Here is a 21,290-nt window from a genome sequence, read left to right on the forward strand (position 1 = left end):
GGAGAAAATACATGCTATTTCCTCTAGATGCACTTTCACAATCAATGTTGCTACAAATCACTGACATATCTCAGGCTGTCATCAACAAAAAAAAAAAAAACAAAACTATTTTGCATGTAGTATATGGAAAATAATTCATTTTTTGTGTTTTTTCTTTCATCTAAAAACATCATGACATCATGAAAAAAAATCTGGCAGTAAAAGGGTTTAAATTCTAAAAATTAACAAATGTTTTATATTTATGATTAGGACTGATGTTGCTAATAATTTATAAAAATCAGTGTTGCTGATAATCATTGACATATGCCAGGCTGTGATAATCAAAAACAATAATCCACTTGGCATGTAGTATATTGAAAATAATTCTTTTTTTTTTCCATCTAAAAATCTAAAAACATAGTGGCATCGTGACAAAAACCTGGCATTTAATGGGTTAAATTTCAAAAACAATTAATGAATATTTGATATTTATGATAAGGACTGATGTGGGTTAAAACATTAACTCAATTAAAGCAGAAAATGAGTGATGAGAGTGATACCAGTGTGTGTAATATTAAAGCGTGCCCTAAGGGTTAATTAATTTTCTTACCAAATAAAGATGTGAATGAGATATGAAGAATCTCACCAAAGAGAGACATAACTGAGTCCTGTCACCTTTCTCTTTTCATTACCTTATGCCCATCACATGTTTTCCTGTCTTTTTTTATAATCTGTCCTCCTCTTCTCTTCATCCTGCCAGGTGACAGACTCGGGGAAGCCTCGTCTGTCCTCCTCCTCCACGCTGACAGTCAGGGTGATTGAGGAGAGCCTTCACCGGCCTGTGGCGTTGCCTCTGGAGGTTCATATTGTCACTATGGAGGACGAGTTTCCTGGTGGTGTGATTGGGCAGCTGCACGCCACCGATGCTGACCCTTACGACGCTCTGACCTTCGGCCACGCCCCCCCAGCCCAGCGCAGTCTTTTTAAGATCAGTCCTCGCGACGGAAAGATCATCGCCCTGGGTGGGTTGGACGCAGGCAGGTACTCCCTCAATGCTAGTGTCAGTGATGGCCGTTTCGCCGTACCTGTGCCCGTGAGCGTGCATGTGGAGCAGGCGACTCCGGAGATGCTGCGTGAAGCGGTGACGGTGCGCTTTGAGAGCGTGGCACCAAAGGACTTTGTGGCGATGCACCTGAAGAGGGTGCTGAAGGTTCTGCAGCAGGCCGCAGCATCCCAGCAACAGGACATGTTGCACCTACTCAGCCTACAGCCAGTCGGAGGAACGCAGCAGCTGGACATGCTGGTTGCCGTGGAGTCGGCAGGAGGCGGGTACTACAAGGCAGCTTACCTCACTCAGAAACTGAGCGCGTCCCGGCGGCAGCTGGAGGAGGTCCTCAGAGTGTCGGCCATCCTGGATAAGAACTGCTCAGGGCTGGAGTGTCGCGGGGCGCAATGCGAGCAGAGCATCATCTTGGACTCACACAGTCTGGCGACATATAGCACGCCACGGGTCAGCTTTGTGTCGCCACGCTTCCACCGAACATCACGCTGCACATGCAATGGTGAGTGACAGAATTTCATAATTCCATTGCCAGAGCATGAATTGGCTTCAAAATAATGAAATCAGGGTGTAGAAAGCCCCAGTACTGAGTCATAAAATCCAGAAATCAGTTAGCATTTCAGCACCTGAAGTTCCATCGTCTCAAAGTCAGTGGGTTTGTTGAATGGATTTTTGTTTAGAAGCCTGAAATAAAGTCTGTTGTTAACATAAACTGAAGACACTTTCACATTTTGTTCTATAACATAAATTATCAGTAAATACCCCACTGTGAGCTTTGAAGCTTTTATGTGTCTTTTATGTATCTTAAAAAAGATGGTTGCTAACAAGGCTGAATGAGACTACAGAATGTCATCATGCCAAACTGCCCTGAACACGAATTTACAGCCTTGTAAGCGATGGCAACGTGACCATAGTGTTGTTTGTTTTAGCCCATGGATTGTGTTTTTACTTTAGGCGTTTGTATTTAGGCTTGAAAAATCCTCAAAGTGGGGTTCATTAGTGAAGATTATCTTGTTGACCACCAAGTTTATTTTCTAAAATAATCCAAAATCCAAGGGAAAAATTCCATAGGCATTTTGATGAGGGAATCAGGGTGATGTTAGTTTCTGGGTTGGCTGACTTAAAGACGTCATTCCTGGGACTCTGTTGCCTCAGTTAAGCAGTTGAGCAGCTGTGGCCTTTCTTTCCTGTGCTTTGTGCTGTTTCGAGAAGTTTGCCATGTGGGCTTTCTGTCAGAAAGGAATTTCTTGGTTAAGGTTAGGAGAAAAAAATGGTCAGGGTTAAAGTGAAAAGATTTCTGCCAGAAAGCCCCCCACGCAAACTTGGCCCCCTTATTGATGTTTTTTTTTAAATGGATTTTTGCCTTTATTATTAGAACAGTTAGATTGAAAAGGTGGAAGAGAGGGGCGGCAAACGGCCGCAGGTTGTAATCAAACTCCGGCCGCTGCAAAAGCCTCGCACACTACACGGTGAGCTAGAGGCCACCCCACCCAAGTTTATGTTGAACTAGGGCTGTCAAATGATGAATGTTTTTAATCGCGAGTAATTGCAATTTTGGATCACATTTTTAATTCCATTACTTTGCATTGCCAAACAGTTTTAAGTCCATATTGACAAGGTGAAGCAGATTGTCCTGATTAGGAATCAAATGACAGCAAGACACATCATGGGACTAGCATAAAGTGGGTGTGTCTATAAAGGGGACACTCATGGGTACCCATAGAACCCATTTTCATTTAGATATCTGGAGGTCAGGGGTCAAGGGCCCCCTGTGAAATGGCCATGCCTTTTTTCCATTGCCACAATTTAGCTTAAATTTTAAGCATTATTCCGCCCCATTACTGAGCTGCCTAAAACATGCTGTGAATTGGCGAGGTTGCGTCACATGCTGCTCACGCATGCAGTGTATTCTAGGCATTATAAGTAACATTGACACAGCTAGCAAGGATAGAGTAAGTAGGGAAGGACTGAGTTTCACAGTTGTGCCTTTAGACGGCAAAAGATGAGATCTGAGTTGTCTGTGCTCCTGCAGCAGGAGAATACTGCAAGGCGGGATGGGCTGTCTTCTACTAAGACAAGCTAATTTAATGTATTGTTGAAGTGTAGCTTTATTTCTGCCTTGGCTCCACTCCACAACAATGAGCTACAACGCTGACAGAATAATTAGAGTGTGTGTGTGTGTGTTTGTGTGTATGTGTGTGTGTGTTGCTTCATGCATGCCTTCTGTCATTTTTCATTTCATGTACAAAATGCACTACGAGCTGCCAAGTCTCACTCTGTGTGTCATGGAAGGTGTTTGGCAGCACAGAGTGAAGAAAATGAGTTTGACAGATTTGATTATTCTGACAGTATTCTTACACCACATAACTTTACTGTACTGACTTGTAACGTCAAAGATAAAATGCACAAGTGTCTTTTGGCAGATATTCTGTGCATGAAATGGAAACTTGGCGGATATTCCATGCCACAAATATACCCCATATGTCACGGAAGTACTTTCATGGGACAGGTTGCTTATCAAGAGTCATGGAAGTACATTTTGTGCATAAACGCCACATGTAACATTAGCATATCTCACTTGTTGTAATATGATCATGTTTATTATGTAACACAAAGTCATTTTATGATAAGAAACGTTTCAATTTTATCAAAGTGCCTGGTGCACATAATAGAGTTCATGCCAAGAAACAGACATGTAGTTCAAAATACATTTTGGGCATAAAACTGAGTATGTGTCATAGGGGTGGGGGAAAACTTTATACAGCAAAGAATCGTAATATTTTTTGTGGCAATATTGTATTGATACATGGATGGCGAGTATCGATTTATTTATTATATAAATCTTTAATATTACTAATACAAATAAAAGTTTTGGTGGCCTATAGTTGAATAATAAAAACAATCACTTTTTCCGCCCACTGGATACATTTTGCTGCAATAAAAATTACTGAAGTGAGAAACTATCTATCTCTCTATCTAACTTTGTCTTTGTCCAGATGTAATACATTGAAAAAAGGTTTCGCTGTCAGGACATAATTTACATTTTTTAAAAAGGTAATAAATTGAAATAAATCTCAATATATGTCTGCGCAATACTCATCAAATCACATATTGTACCACAGGGCCTCTGGTATATAATACATGCAGTAGTTCATGGGCCCATGAGGGTTTTATGATATTAAAAAAGTAATGTCGAAATCTCCAAATGGATTACCAAAGTCTTTACAGGGGATGTCAGATGCATACTTGTATGTCAGAAGTGTCACTGGATGTAATTGTTCACACAGTTAATTAATTAAATGAATTCATTAATTTTTAATAGACAATATAAAAAACTAATAAACATAAATGGTGGCAGAGACTTTATTAAAGTGAGAAACTGTAAATTTTCTATTTTCCTACTACTACTTTCAGCTTATGTTCTTCATAGCAGTATGATAAGTGTATTTTCTTTCTCTCCTTGTGTGTGTGTGTGTGTGTACAGATGCAAGCTGTGCTGTCCTGTCAGAGCAGTGTGAGGACCAGCCATGTCCAGCGGACATGCAGTGTGTTTCAGTTGAGGCCAACAGAGGGCGCTACGCATGCCAGTGTCCGCCGGGCAAACTGGGAGAGTGTGCAGGTGTGTGTATAGATAAGAACCACAAAATGCTCAACTCTGTGTATCAAAATAATACATGCAACAACAATGTTAAAAAAAAATAAGGAAAATGTGCTTACAATATCATGTACTTGTGTGTTGCCCCTGAATTTGATTCATTAGCCTGTGTGTGTGTGTGTGTGTGTGTGTGTGTGTGTGTGCGTGCACGGGCAGGCCATTCTTCTCTGAGTTTCTCAGGCAACAGCTACATCAAGTACAGACTGTCTGACCGGCTGCAGACGGAACTGAAACTCAGCCTCAGGATAAGAACACTGCAAAGCAAAGGAATCATCATGTACACACACACTGAGCCCTGCACCGTGCTCAAGGTACTGACACACAAACACATGAACGCAAGTCTGGGCTCTGGCTTTTGCAAGGGGCATTTTAAGGGGCAATCATTGCTAGATTACAAAAGGGATCAAACTTATGCTCTGCTTTGTGGACTGAAACTTTTAGAGAAGAAAGACTTTGACGGACATAAAGGAAAAATTGTTTTATAAGAAATTGGTATGCATGATATATAACATCAATCATTTCTATATGACAAATATATGTCTGTAAAATTATTTTATTTTACAGATATTTCAGAAAACTAGACAATGCTTCCATTGCTAAGGGTGTGACAGATTTAACTCTTAAAATGTAGACATGAGCCAGGCTAAGTAAAGAAACCCTGAAATAGTATAACAGTAAAACATTAAAGGGAAAGTTTAGATTTTTGGAAGTGTGATGTAGGGGCTACTTGGCCATAAACAATATATTACATACAGTAGATATCAGAAGCAGGCTGGAGTCTGACACAGAAGCTAAGAAATGAACTGCTATGAAGGGGTCAGCGACAAATTGTAATTTAGCCAGCTAAAAAAGGACCCACCTAAAAAAATCAAAATCAGTTTAAGCTTCGTTAAATTTAGAGTGTTTTTACTGCTTTACCTTAATGTTGGACAGTGATTTTCAACAGGAGAATCATGCTGGTATATCACTCTCTCATGTGTGTAACGCTGGAAAAAAAAAGGAAGAAACCTCAGGAAGAGTGGTAGAGGATGATGAGGGATCCTCTTCCAGGACGGACAGACATGCAATAGATGTCGTAAATGACAAATGAAATACAATCATGGCAAAAAGGAAAGAGAAAGAGAGAGGGGGAGAGAGGCACAGCAATAATGGAAACAGACGTCATGTCATGTTACAATAATGATAAAGGTACAATAAAGGTGTGAAATTATTAAATGCACTCTATGATGATGTTGAGGGTGATGACAAGAGTCTCATGCGTTTATTGATAGGGAGGTGTCCAGAGACAAGATCACGGCATCAGCACAACCAGGACCAGACCACAATCAGGGCGAGCGGGGGATACATAGCACAACCAAAGGCAGGGTCAGGAGGAGGATTTTAAATTTAATCCTGGATTTCACAGGGAGCCAGTGCAAAGAAGCTAAAACAGGAGAAATATGGTCCCTTTTCTTGGTTCCCGAACATGAGCAGCAGCGTTCTGCACCAGAAACCTAAGAGATTTGTTGGGGCAACTGAATAATAGGGAGTTACAGTAATCCAGCCTAGAGGTGACAAATGCATGTACTAATTTTTCAGCATCTGTTTGGGACAGGATATGTCTAATTTTTGCGATGTTACGCAAGTGAAAGAAAGCAGTTCTTGAAGTTTGTTTTGTATGGGCGGCAAAAGATAAATCTTGATCAAATAAAACTCTGAGGTTCCTTACAGTTGTGCTAGAGGCCAAGGTAATGCCATCTAGAGAAATTACATCATTAGTAAAGGAGTTTCTGAGGTGTTTGGGGCCAAGAACAATAACTTCAGTTTTGTCTGAATTCAACATCAAGAAATTATGACTCATCCAGGCTATAACGTGCTTAAGACATGTTTGAAATCTAGATAGCTTATCAGTTTCATCTAGTTTCATAGATAGATATAATTGCGTATCGTCAGCGTAACAATGGAAATTTATAGAGTGTTTTCTTATTATGTTGGCTAGAGGAAGCATATATAAAGTAAAAGGGATTGGTCCAAACACAGAACCTTGTGGCACTCCAAAGCAGACCTTAGTATGCGCAGAGGATTTACCATTAATGTGAACAAATTGGGAACGATCTGATAAGTATGAATTAAACCAGGTTAGCGCTGTTCCTTTGAGGCCAATTAACTGTTCCAGTCTGTGCAGCAAGATTTGATGGTCAATGGTGTCAAATGCGGCACTGAGATCTAATAGGATTAAAACAGAGACTAGACCTGTATCAGAAGCAATCAATAAGTCCTTATTAATTTTTGCTCGTGCCGTCTCTGCTATGATGAAGTTTAAAGCCTGACTGAAAGTGCTCGAATAAACTATTATCTTGCAGAAAGTCACAGAGTTGATGAGCATCCACTTTCTCAAGGATTTTAGAAATAAAGGGGAGATTAGATATCGGTCTATAGTTAGCTAAAATCTCAGGATCGAGAGTGGGCTTCTTTAGAAGAGGTTTAATGACAGCTACTTTGAAGGACTGTGGTACATAGCCTGTTAATAAAGACGCATTTATTATATCTAATAAAGAGTTGTCTAATAAGGGCAAAACTTCCTTAAGGAGCTTAGTTGGGATGGGGTCTAGCAGGCATGTTGATGGCTTAGATGCAGAAATCAAAGTGTAGAATCAGCAAAGGTCAATGGGGGAGAAACGGTCCAAATAAATTTCAGGCCTTGCTGCCATATCCAGGATACCTGTGTCCAGGGTCAGGTCAGTTAAGGGCAAGAGGTGATGGATTTTATCTCGAATAGTTATAATTTTATCATTAAAGAAAGTCATAAAGCCGTCACTGCTTAGGGCCAAAGGAATACAAGGCTCTATGGAGCTGTGACTCTGAGTCAGACTGGCTACAGTGTTGAAAAGAAACCTGGGATTGTTTTTGTTTTCCTCAATTAATGATGAGTAATAGTTTGCCCTGGCATGATGAAGGGCCTTCTTATACATTTTAAGAGCCAGCCAGACTAAACAGGACTCTTCCAGTTTGGTTGAACACCAATTTCTTTCAAATTTTTGCATGTTTGTTTCAATTTGTGGATCTGGAGGTTAAACCACGGAGCTAATTTTCTTTGTTTCATTATTTTCTTCTTGAAAGGTGCAACAGAGTTGAGAGCTGATCGCAGTGAGCCAGTAGCACTATCAACAAGACAATCAAGTTGAGAATGACTTAAGTTAGTAAGAGTCACAGTAAGATTCTCAGTCACTGTGAGACATGGTAATGATGTCAATGCAGAAGGAATCAGTGTCTTAAATTTAGCCACTGCTGAATCAGATAGACATCTAGAATAGTAACTCTTACTGAGAGGCTTGTAGTCGAGTAATAAAAAATTGAAAGTTATTAAATAATGGTCTGACAGAGCAGGAATCTCAGGAAAGACTAATAAATCTTCAATATCGATGCCGTATGCAAGGACAAGATCAAGGGTGTGGTTGTAGCGATGGGTGGGTTTATGTACACACTGACTGAAGCCAATTGAATCCAAAAGCGTGGCGAAAGCAGAACTAAGGCTATCATTATTAATATCGATGTGAATATTAAAATCGCCTAGGATAATAAGTTTGTCTGATTTAAGCACTAAACTTGATATAAGCTCAGAGAATTCAGATAGAAATTCAAAGTATGGGCCAGGATCACGGTACACTATAACAAATAGAATTGGCTGTAGAGTTTTCCAGGATGGGTGAGAAAGACAAAAAAAAAGGCTTTCAAATAAACTATAGTTTAGCTTAGCTTTAGTGTGAATTGCTAAGCTTGAATCAAAAAAAGCAGCGACTCCCCCTCCTCGGCCAGTGTCCCGCACAACGTGACTATTTATGTGACCAGGAGGACTGGATTCATTCAGTCTAACGTACTCATCAGGACATAGCCAGGTCTCAGTGAGGCATAATAAATCAATATGGTTATCCATTATTAAATCAGTGACTAAAAGAGCCTTGGTTGATAGGGATCTAACATTCAAGAGTCTGCATTTAATTCTCCTGTTTGATGCTCTTTGACAGGAGATGTATTAATTTTTATGAGATTTTCTTGTACAAGTCCCCTTTTGTTTATTTTGGATTTAAACAAATGAAGTGGTCAGGGGACAGACACCGTTTTTATAACATTTACATTTTGGGTGTGTGACTGTGCTAGAAGCTTAGAGCGTGCAAGACTGCGACTCTGCATCCTGGTCCCAACTCTGGGATGTCATGGCTTTGGGCCTCTAATAAACTCGGCCAGATTCCTGGAGAGGAGAGCAGCTCCATCCAAAGTGGGATGGATGCCATCCCTCCGGATAAGACCAGGTTTACCCCAAAAAGAGTGCCAACTATTAACGAAACCCACGTCATTTGCTGGACACCACCTCTACAACCAGCAGTTGAGTGATGACATGCTGCTAAACATGTCATGTTGGGCCGTGGGCTTCGGCTTACTATGCTTTGCTGGGACAGTCACCCAGCCTCCCAGCTGCACGGGGGTTCCTGGGGGACGGTTAGCAGAGGCTATGCTATGTCGGTCCACACCGGCATGCTAACTACCGCAGCTAAAGAGGGATTTTCCATGGTGCAGAGCCGCACTTCCAGATCCAGCGCAGCAAATAAACTACACTTGTTACAGGTACCACTATCACTAAAGGAGGCAGAGGAGTAACTAAACATCTGAGACACACTGAGCAGGAGAGAGCAGCAGAAGAGGGAGAACAGCAGGGAGAAGCCATCGCTAACCAGAGCTAAAGCTAAAGTAGCTAAGGAGCTAACAGTGAGTGAGCGGCTGTTTGATTAAACAGGAAAAACTGCTGAGAGGAGAAGACAGCTGTGAGTGATTGAGTAAAACTTATATGAGTTTTCAGTCACAGACAAGTAAAAAGCAGTCGAAGTAAGGAGCAAGTTAGAAGATTAGCTGGGAATCGCTCGTAGAAGGCAGCACAGACACTACCAGAGGCACAGACAAAGATGCCCCGGAAGTGAGGTATCACGCTTACCTGCAATATGTCAGCATGTCCACTGAGCTAAATTTACTGTTTTCCTCAATGGAGTCTGGTGGCTTTAATGAGAGCATTGAGAGCGTAGATGAGGAACTAAAGCTGTTAATGGCTTTCCTGTCAGAATGGGCTGTTTGACGGAAACGTTAAGAGGTGATAATACTCTCAGTATAGCGTAGACTTAAACTGATATTTAGATTTTTTTTAGGTTGGACTTTTTTAGATGGTTAGAATACATTTTATTGCACAGCAGTACATTTCTCAGCTTCCATGTGGGACTTCAGCCTTGCGTCTCAACACTGGGAGAGTTTACTGAAATCTACTGTACAGAATATACTGTTAATTGATAAGTACCCCATACAACCCCACTTTAAAAACGATCGCCTCAAAATTTGCAGTTTATAAAAGTTTTTTTGCTTGAAAAGTATTACGAACCCTTTAAAACATTTGAGGTTATGATCATTTGTATATGGTACGTGTCATTTTGTTAAAATTTTTGTGGTATTTTATTCATCAGATATTCCTGTCATTTATTAGAGCACAAACACATAGAACTATATTCTGCAGTTAACATTTTGCAAAGCTGCAGAAACATCCAGAGTATGTGCTTGATATGCACAACAATAGTTGCTAATAAAAGCCGGAGAAAACAGTGAATACACACTGTCCATAAAAATGATCCTAAAAAGGGACTGTATGACAATCTGAAGTTGTGTGTGTGTGTGTGTGTGTGTGTGTGTGTGTGTGTGTGTGTGTGTGTGCGCGTGTGCAGTTGGAGGAGGGGAAGCTGTGGTTCCAGCTGGCCTGCATCCCTGGTGGTGGTGGAGGTGGTGACAGTCCCGACATGTTGGGCATCTCCGGCCGCCGTATCAATGACGGCAGTTGGCACACAGTGGCACTGGAACTGAACCGCAACTTCAGCAGCCTGGCACTGGATGATAGCTACGTTGAACGACGCCGCGGACCACCATTCATACAACCGCTGGCTCCAGACAGAACCATCTACTTTGGAGCACTGGTCAGTCCATGAGCAGCTGTAGTGTCATTGGAGGGTTTCAGGTGCAAACACAATGGCAGACATGTCAGGGTTCCTCAGCTTTTGGTCATCTAGTCATGCTTTGTTTGTTCCAAATGGCAGACAATGGAGCCTTGGCAAAGACATATAAACACAAGGGTATAATTTCCACCTGGAATAGACATGTCCAGTGTTAACCCCCTCAAAGTCCCATTTCAAATAAAATAAAAAAAAACAATAAATAAACAAATAAATTGTATATGTATGTATGTATATATACTATATATATATATATATATATATATAGAGAGAGAGAGAGAGAGAGAGAGAGAGAGAGAGAAAGTGTGTGTGTGTCTGTGTATGTGTGCGTGCGTGTGTGTTCTTGGTTCATGTCTTCTGTTCTTGTGAAAGACAGTTTGAATACATTTTGTCCAGGATTTAAATCTTGAGGGTATATTTCTGTGTTCATGTATGAATTTTTGACTCTTCGCTTGTCAGGTGCAGCACCCCAACTCTCGCAGCCTTGTGGACTCCCAGAAGGACCCACAGGTGCTCGAGGGTTTTCAGGGCTGCCTGGACTCTGTCATGCTGAACAACAACGAGCTGCCACTGCAGAACAAACGCTCGCGCTACGCTGAGGTGGTGGGACTGACAGAGCTGAAGTTGGGCTGCATCCTGTATCCTGACGCCTGCCTGCAGCAACCCTGCCGCAATGGAGCCACCTGCACTAGCCTGCCCTCTGGTGGTGAGTAATAGGAAATACAGCATACAGCACAGCCACTGCACACTGAGGCTGCGGAGAAAGGGATTGATTATTAAATTAAATGTGTTGAAAACGGTTCGTAAATGTTTTCTTTACTTTCAGTTTAGTTCAGTTTAATTTCAAATTGTGTTGTTCCACTGTGTGGAACCCAAACATGGCCTTTACATTTAACACAACCTGGACTCTCTCCCAGTTCTCGTCAATAAAGTTGCTGAAAATAATGCAGCCCACAACAGTTTTTGCACAGTGACGACGTGCTATACTAATTTGCTCCGGTCTTATATTGTCTGGTAGCATGCACTTTGAGGTACTGTAATGTTACCGTTATGTTCATTGTGCTGTTACTGCCTCATTTAAAGTGTTTAGCAAGGTAATATTTAAGCTAGGATATCCTAACTTTAGCTTGCTAACATATCAGTCAAGTGTGACAGACACAGCGAGGCACGTCATGGGAATGGGAAGCTTATTGAGATATTATTTATGTCACAAACTAGTTATAAACTTACAATTGAGATAAACCGCTCGGTTTAGTAAATGCACTGTCGGCTCTTCAGTCTTTGCTACGTCACTCTGCTGTGGGGTGACTGTGAGGCGTGACATGAAAGGACTCGCAGCGTCCTCTACTGGATACGTAACACAAGGATATCATTTCTAAGAAAAACACCATATTCCCTGCATTTTATTAGTGAACAGTAAGTGTTAACATCGGCGTTGATTGGCCAAAAGTTGGTCGATTGACGATTATTCTCTAATGGCTATAATCGGCTGATTAAATCAGCCGGCCGATAAATTGGTCGGGCCTTACTAAAAAGTAGAGAAAGTATTTATTATTAATTACCCCAAATTGGATATATGTCAGTCTTAGTAATTTCCTAAAACAGCTGCTTACTGTAGGTTTTAATAAATATTACTCAAACTCTGTTGGCTTTTTTTGGCAGCATGACAGCGTATGTGGGACTGAGTCAAAATAAACTACATGGTAATAAGTATGTGTGTTCATGGTAATAAGGAAACATGTTACACAGTACAACAGTGTGGCTTATTGGTGTTTTTTAATATTTTTTGACAACAGAGCTCTAGAAGAAAAATATTTATTAGGCTGTTACACACAATTATTGTTAATAGATACATGATGAATTTATTGACAATAGGAAATCTATGGCATGGGGACTTTAAGGCCCAGCTGCTCTAACAATAGCTCCAAATGAATTTCTAGCCAGTTTGGAGACCTGGCAAATCCAGATTCATCTATCAGCAGCAATTAAACCTTGCTACCTTAGTTCTCTACCATAGAGGTTCAGCTCCCAGGGAGTCAAGAGGTTATTGAGGAAGAGCTGTGATCAGCTGGGCTGATCAGATTTCAGAATGGATCAATTCTTGAAAATGCGTTGCTTAGAAGAAGGAGCCTCTGGGGAGGGAGCCCGAAGAAATCACATGGAGCTGCCAGCCTGTGGGCCCACCACCCTCAGGGAAAGGGATCGTGGTCGGCTGACAGGCGGGGGCGGGGCCCCGGGCGAGCCAATCCTCAGCGTCACAAACTGGTTCTAGGGACGTGGAACGTTACCTCTCTGGCGGGGAAGGAGCTGGAGCTAGTGAAGGAGGTTGAGCGGCACAAACTAGATATAGTTGCGCTCACTTCCAGGCACAGCACTGGTTCTGGAACCATACCATTGCCTTTTCCAGAGTTGCCCAGGGTGAGAGGCACCAGACAGGTGAGGGGATACTCACAAGCACCCGGCTGAGCACTAATGTGTTGGAGTTTACCCCAGGGAACGAGAGGGTCGCCTGGAGAGGCGTGATTGGGAGGAACGGCCTGCCTGATCTGAACCCAAGTGGTGTTTTGTTATTCTATTTCTGTGCCAGTCAGGGATTGTCCATAACAAACATCATGTTCGAGCATGAGGATGTTCATAAGTGTACCTGGTACCAGAGTTCCCTAGGCCAAAGATGGATGATCGATTTTGCAGACATATCATCTGATTTGCCTCCATATGTCTTGGGCACTCGAGTGAAGAGAGGAGCAGAGCTGTCAACTGATCACCACCTGGTGGTGAGTTGGATCAGGTGGTGGGGAAGGCTGCTGGACAGACCTGATAAACCCAAGCATGTAGTGAGGGTGAACTGGGAACGTCTGGCGGAGGCCCCTGTCCGCGAAATCTTTAACTCACGCCTCCAGAGGAACTTTTTGTGCATCCCGGGGGAGGTTGGGAACATGGAATCTGAATCGTCCTTGTTCAAAACCTCCATTGTGGAGGCGGCTGCTCAGAAGACCGAAAGGCGAAGCAGGGCTTGTCTCAGGCTGTCCTCAGCAAGGGAGGAGAATGGCTGACCTGGACTGGGGATATAGTCGAACAGCGGAAGGAACACTTTGAGGAACTCCTGAACCCTGCCTTCATGTCTCCGTGGAGGAGGCAGAATCTGAAGACTTAGGGGAACCTTCATCCATATCCCTGGCAGAGGTCGCTGAGGTAGTCAAAAAGCTCCTCGGTTGCAAGGCACCTGGTGTGGTTGAGATTCGCCCTGAGATGCTGAAGGCTCTGGACATTGTAGGGCTGTCTTGGCTGACACGCCTATTCAGTGTCGCGTGGAGGTCGGGTACGGGTCCTGTGGAGTGGCAGACCAGGGTGGTGGTTCCCATTTTCAAAAAGGAGGACCAGAGGGTGTGCTCCAATTATCGGGGTATCACACTTCTCAGCCTCCCAGGGAAAGTCCATTCCAGGGTGCTGGAAAGGAGGCTTCGTCCAATTGTCAAACCTCAGATTCAGGAGGAACAATGTGGGTTCTGTCTGGGTTGTGAAACAGTGGATCGGCTCCTCACCCTAGTGAGGCTGCTGGAGGGGTCGTGGGAGTTTGCTCATCCGGTCTACATGTGCTTTGTGGACTTTGAGAAGGCCTAGTGAGTTGCTGCCCCAAGCGAAGGAGTTTAAGTATCTTGGGGTTTTGTTCACGAGTGAGGGTAGAACGGAGCATTAGATGGATGGTTTGGTGCAGCATCCACAATGATGCAGACTGTCATAGTAAAGAAGGAGCTGAGCCGGAAGGCGAAGCTCTCCACTTACCAATCCATCTATGTTCCAGTCCTCACCAATGGTCATAAGCTCTGGGTAGTGACCGAAAGAATGACATCGCGGATACAAGCGGCCGAGATGAGCTTCCTCCGAAGGGTGGCTGGGCTCAGCCCTAGAGATAGGGTGAGGAGCTCGGGCATCCCGGAGGAGCTTGGGGTTCAGTATCTTGCCCAAGGACTTCGACGTGAGGACATGAGATGCCGGGGATGGAACCGCTGACCTTCCGATCAGAGGACAACCACTCACAGTCGCCCTAACTTAAGTATAGTAAAGTTTAAAAACACAATATCCCCTTAAAATGATACACCAAATTGTCAAAAGTGGTATTGCACCATGCAGGTGAGTCACATGATGCTTATGGGCCCAGAAAGACTTTCCTCATTGACTTGGATTGAAGAAAAGACATCTGTAAAAACAACTCAGCAGGATCTAGATTTAAGCCATCCAGTTTGATAACATTTGGAAAGTCTAAAAGAGCAAAAAGATTACATTTTTTTTATACCGCCAGTCAAGCTAGCAAAGACCTAAATCGGAAGTAAGGCGCTCAGCTGGCGGAATATACCCCCTTGGGCACACTTGGCTGTGCTTGGCCGCTGTAAGTCTCCAGTATGCATGCCTCATGGGCCCGTAGATCTGGGTATTTTATTCACGGAAAAAGAGCTGTTTTTGCTTCATGCGCTAATGAGAAGCTTGCATAGGAATGAACAGGGCCTCACCTCCATGCTGTATCCGGACTGTCTTTAATACATCCATGTATCAAACAAAAATGGTTTAAAGTTGCTTCCTCAAAGATCCCCCTTTCGTTATCTTTGATGCGCCTTAGGGTGATAAGTTGTTTCTGCATTGTGTTTGTAGGCAGACTGCTTGCATTGTAATTTGTAGTCCCATTTAGAGCTCTGGTTGTCCAGATTTGGTTATCTTGAAAAGTTTGTATCTTAATCACGGTGAATCAATCTAATGTTGCTTTGAAAAACAAAAAGCGGCACAAAACTGATTCCTAGATAGCAAAACATGGGATTTCCAAATCTATATCATTCTGACCCATTCTGACCCATAAGGCCCGGCTGTTTAAAAACAGCCGGGCCCAGCTAATAGTCAGTGTTCCCACATTATGTGAGTGAAGTGAACATAGCAGCTCCAGTGTCAGCACACCGAGAGCAGAGGTGTGTGTTTGCTTCGAGGCCGCAGCACTAGCAAGCCTCACTGAATGCTGCTGTAAGACCTCCCACATGCCACATGTTCCTCCTTTACACTGAAAGGAGCAAAGCATCCTGGGAATTGTTGCAGCCCACTGTTGTCATTTACACATCACCGTGGAAAGGTTAGTGTGTGTCTCACATGTGTTGTGTTCACACAATCAAATTGCTAATTTGCCAGCGTTGTGTTTTGTGTATTTGTGAATTTGTGATTTTAATTGGTGTGTGTCAGAGTCAGTCCCTTTTGTGTGTGTGTGTGTGTGTGTGTGTGTGTGTGTGTGTGTGTGTGTGTGTGTTTGGGTGCATGTGTGTGTATATCCTCATTATTCTGCGTGGGTGTACTCATGTGATTTCCCAGAGGTCTGTGTGTGTTTGTCCGGGCAGCACAGTAAACAGTGCACTGACTGCTCAGAATTCTTAATGCAGTGTGTCTTTTTGTGCACCCCCTCCTCCTGCTCCCTGTCTGTCTGATAGGGTACTCGTGCAGCTGTAACCCCCAGTACACCGGAGGGCGCTGTGAGATGGAGATAACAGCATGTGTTCCCAACCCGTGTCAGAACGGCGGCGCGTGTAAGCCCATCGGCAACGCCTTCCTCTGCAGCTGCAGGAGAGGATTCAAGGGTCTGACGTGAGTTCCAGTCCAAACAAAAAGACCTGATCTGAGAGTCCATAAAGGATCTTTTACACATTTTATGAAAAATCTTTCGTAAAATCCAGGTTGATCCAATATCAGCAAAAAGTATGGTTCCAATCTAACACATTAGCTTTGGCCCTGAAGTATTTATAACTACTGCCTTATATGAAAGTTAAAAAACACAAGAACTTATTACCTTTAGATATTTTTGGCTTAGATTTTTCCAGTCAGTATGTAAAACCTCATTGAACATGGCCACAGAACCCCTCTTTCCATCAAATCAGCTCTGGTTTTTGAAGCGGTTCTGTTCAGAGCTCTTACAACCTTGGTGATATCTAGCAAACCAGCTCACACTTCCGCCAGTTTTAATTCTTATTTTTATTTCATGTTGATTCAAAAGGAACACAGCATGTTAATGAACATCAGTATAAAATACATAAGTAAATATGCCACACTTAGCAAGACTGCTGATTCACATCTGTAATCCCTTTGCAGGTAACAGACAATAGAAATATCAAGGAGGTAAATTTACAATTTACCCTTGTTACAAGAATGTGTCATCAATAGAGGGCTTTGCACAATGCACAGTGCACAATGTGATAAAAGTTGTATCAAAATGGCATTTTGCATTGATTAACCGCAACTTTTTCTTTTATTACAGTTATTTGTTTTGATCCAGAAAACAAATATGGACCAACTAAACCACTGCATGCACTTTTTAAGAGATTATTTGGGGCATTTATTTCCTTTAATTGACAGGACAGTGTGAGCGTAAAAGGGGAGAGAGAGAGGCGAAGATATGCAGCGAAGGGCCAAGGCTGGATTCAAACCCACGGCCGCTGCGGCAAAGACACACTCTATCCACTGAGACACCAGGCGCCCCCTGCATGCACTTTTTAATTCTCTTCTCCATCCTCTCTTTCCAATCTGTTGGATATGACACGCTCACTGATGTCATCACAGTCTACACTTTAGGCTTCGAGAAAACTGGCTAATTTTTGGTTCTAGCTGAAATCCAATTTTTTGGGTTCTGAACGCTTTAAACATTCCAAAATTTAGCATAAGAACGGGAACGGAACCAGTTCTGTTGGTGGAAAAGGGGTAAGAGAAGAACAATTCAAACAATTATTGACTGCACTTGTTGTTCATGACCACAAAGAGGCAGTATTGAATCATAGTTCAACATTTGACCCTCTGCTCCCAGCGTCCTCAAACACAACATTTGATATTGTCCAACATATTTCCTGGATGCTGTTAGTGTTCCCTGGCTGCCACAGTAAAGGCAATGTGACTCCTGACACACTGTGATGCGTTTAGTCATGCTCACACACACACATTGCATACGCACTACCCTTACACACAAGCTGATAAATCTCTTTTTTTTTATTTGTAACTTTTACAACCACAGCTTAAAAAATACATTTTTCCAGTACTTACTATGATAATGCTTGTGTAGTGCAGATTAAGTTTAATTGGATTTTCTTCATTTTACTTTCATTTTTTTCCTCGTTTTTTTTTATTTAAAGAAAAAGCAAATATGCAATACTTCCATGTTCACATATGCTCACTTACTTACACATATACATATGTAAACTTGAGCATTTACATACTTTTGTATGATAAATGTATATAATCAAAGCCGGATTCTGTAGAAATCAAATCTTATATGTGAACCATAATCCTAAGTTCAGGGCAGGGGTCTCAGATCTGAAAACATCCCATACCACAAAATGCGTCATGTCTCTGGTCTTCCACCGACTGTGCTTCCTTCAGATGTTCTCACGTGATGTAGCTTTTCACTACAGCTGTCTGCACTGAGACAACCACACCAACAGCATGACGCTCAGGCTGATGATGTGTTGACCCTTCAGCAAAACACTCACTCTGTCCAGCATAACTGAGACTGCTGATTCAGTTATTGCAGCTTTGTGTTGTTGGTCAACCCCACGATCAGAGATCCACAATGGACATTTTTGTTGTCATCTCTGCAGGAACAATGGTGTCAAACATGACAACAAGCCTCGCAGAGGCTGCACATAGTCACTGCAGACAACTGTTTCAGCTTATAATCCCCCTGAAACAACAAACTAATGTTTTTACATTTCTGTTTGTGTTTTGATTAAACAGTTGGGAAACAGCATGATCACTCGTGAGACTTAGAGGTGTTGGTAGGTGTATTTTTGGAACTGTGGACATGGCCAGGCCAGGCCAGTTTCCCTCTGCTGACAGTCTTAATGCTGAGGACGGATAACCAGCAGCTGACTGCAGCTTTGTACACGCTTAGAGATATCCATCATGGCATCTCATATCAGAAAGAAAGCAACAAAAATATTCCTCAAATGCTCATGCACACAGAGACCAGTCATCCTGTGATAGAACAGTGTTTCTAGGTTTCAAGTTTTGTGTGTGTCAGTTATGGTGTGGTAAATTGATTATGTTTGTGTTTAGACAGAGTGGACAAATAGAGTTTGGCTCAAGGTAAAAGGTCATTGTGACTTCACAACGCATGTTTTTGGCCATTACTCATGAATTCATATGGAATTTCTGACAAAATTTCTCACAAATATCAAAAAGGATATAATGATGAAGTGATGACATTTAATATCCAAAAGGTCAAAGGTCAACTTCACTGTGACATTACAATGTTATCTGTAGTTGCAACTTGACTGGTTCATGGAGGCATACAACCGCTGGGTGGTAATTCTTTTTTTTGTTTGTTTTGTTTATTTATTTAGTTAGTTATTTATGCTTTGTTTATTTGTTCTGAGTTGGTATACCACACACAGCAGAGTAATCATATTAAAGACAAAGGGATTGTGTTGTTTAGCTTCTTCTGCAGTCTGTCCACAGAGCATTTCATCTGGTGCTCCCTCTGTGGCTTTGGAAGAAATCCATCAGTTAGCAGGTAATTGAGCAGTCAGGAGTTATTCATACATTATCATCTCACACCTCTTTTTTCCTCTGTCCTTCATCCCTCCATCCTGCAGCTGCGAGGAGGATGTGAACGAATGTGACCGCAGTAATCCAGAGGGCGAGTGTGAGAATGGCGGTGTCTGCGTCAACACTTACGGCTCCTTCTACTGTAACTGCACAGCAGGCTTCGTGGGTGAGCGCTGCGGCTTGCGGCCCGTTGTCGTCCCCGACATGCGGGCGGGTCACACTGTGGTCGGTAAAGAGGAGCTGATCGGGATTGCCGTGGTGCTTTTTGTCATCATCACCCTTATCATCCTCTTCATTGCTTTCCGCAAGAAGGTTTTCCAGAAGAACTACTCGCGGAACAACCTGTCTCTGGTGCAGGACCCCGCCACCGCCGCGCTGCTCAACAAGGCCAACGGAGTTCAGTTCAAGACCCTCCACTGCACACCAGGGGACCCCCTCAACCTGTACTCAGAGCCAGGGCTGGGGGCTGTGGTGGGAGGGGGTGGGATGATGGGCCCTCCACAGGTCCCTGTGAGGCCCATGGCATACACGCCCTGTTTCCAAGGAGACCCACGCTCCACGCTAGAGAAGATGGTGGATGGGCGCGGTGTGGAGCACACAGAGATGAGCACCTTTCACCCAGAGTCACCAAGGATCCTGTCAGGAACCACCAGGAGGGGGGTGGTGGTGTGCAGCGTGGCCCCCAATCTGCCGCCAGTGTCCCCCTGTCGCTCAGACTGTGACTCCATACGCAAGAGCCCCTGGGACAGTGATGAGGGTGAGTGTGTATGTGTGTGTGTGTGTGTGTGTGTGTGTGTGTGTGTGTGTATGTGTGTGTGTGTGTGTGTGTGTGTGTGTGTGTGTGTGCTGTTTTTCTACTCGCTACAGTCAGAATGCCCAGTTAGAATAAGTTAGGGTTAATAAGTATTGTTATGTAGAGAAAGTGTGTTTATGTTAGTATCCTACAGGTTCTGTACATGAGGTCATTTTGTTCCCATATGAAAATACAAACACACGTACTCTACAATTCAAAGGATGGTTTTTAAATCCATAAATTCTTTTTTTTGTGTGTGATCAAGTTTTATTTAGTTTTGTATAATAAGAGTGTAATAACAAATTCTGCGTATATAGCCGCATCACATCCATATGTTACCATATGGTACTCCAAAACCTTTTTTCTAACCCTCCCCTTCCCAACCCGCCTGGCTTAGAATGACCTGTGATGTCACAGAATTTTAAATAAATTAATAGATTAATTTGTTAATTTGAGAAAAAAAAAACAAAAAACAAAAATGAGTATGATGAAACAATGAATGAATGTGAAAAAGAGAGACTCAGATAATAAAAGAAATATCACTAATGAATGCACTGCATGTTCACAATTACTGTCTATGTATAGACATGCCTACATATGTCCATATAAAGCATAACCAGATACATCAATACACGTATGCACATCATGCCCTTAAATCCATAATTCCTGATGTCATAGCAGCATTATATCACTGTAGCAATCAAAACTCAAGATAACATTTTTTGTTGAGTTGTGTTAGCAGCAGTCTAGCAGCTTTGTTTTGGTGTTTGGATGGCTACAAAACAATGGAATCTTTACTTTAAAGGTCTTATTGATAACATTTTAACTGTTTGAACACTGAGCAAATTGGTTTGAGTTCTTTGAAAAATGTGGGAGGAAGACAGTGAGCAACTCAGCAACACATTGTCCAAAAAATAGCAAGAAATCAGTGGAGAGTTACGAGAAAACTGACCTGAATAAAAGTTCAGAAAATCGTGTGAGCAGGAAAAACCTGTCTCCAGTGCAGAGCTCGCACTCCCGCAGCAATTGTCTCCTAGCCGAGGTTGGAGGGACCACGGGGCTGTTATGACAAACAGAGTGAGAGTGGGGCAAGTCTTGAGAATAACGCTACTCTGGGCCTTAACCAAAAATCTGGGATGAAAAAGGAGAACAACTGTAAGCTATTGATATAAAACAGCATTTTCTTTCCTTGCTTGCAATTTAAATCAGTGACCTCCCTCC

General features: G+C 42.6%; 1 protein-coding gene across 8 annotated transcripts in view; it reads left to right on the plus strand.

The window, feature by feature from the left end:
* LOC121942862 (protocadherin Fat 3-like) overlaps window positions 1-21,290 on the plus strand; it is a 297,480-nt gene that overhangs the window by 265,036 nt on the left and 11,154 nt on the right. For all 8 annotated transcript variants that reach the window (XM_088079386.1, XM_088079389.1, XM_088079392.1 and 5 more), the window contains 7 exons: window positions 740-1,541; window positions 4,524-4,658; window positions 4,851-5,005; window positions 10,433-10,678; window positions 11,174-11,420; window positions 16,177-16,330; window positions 19,324-20,033. In XM_088079386.1, the coding sequence (XP_087935512.1) occupies window positions 740-1,541; window positions 4,524-4,658; window positions 4,851-5,005; window positions 10,433-10,678; window positions 11,174-11,420; window positions 16,177-16,330; window positions 19,324-20,033 (2,449 nt within the window). The remainder of the gene's footprint in view (window positions 1-739; window positions 1,542-4,523; window positions 4,659-4,850; window positions 5,006-10,432; window positions 10,679-11,173; window positions 11,421-16,176; window positions 16,331-19,323; window positions 20,034-21,290) is intronic.

Source organism: Plectropomus leopardus, chromosome 6, assembly GCF_026936395.1.
Source record: "Plectropomus leopardus strain MGB_pleo_1.0 chromosome 6, ASM2693639v1, whole genome shotgun sequence".
Taxonomy (NCBI): Eukaryota; Metazoa; Chordata; class Actinopteri; order Perciformes; family Serranidae; genus Plectropomus; species Plectropomus leopardus.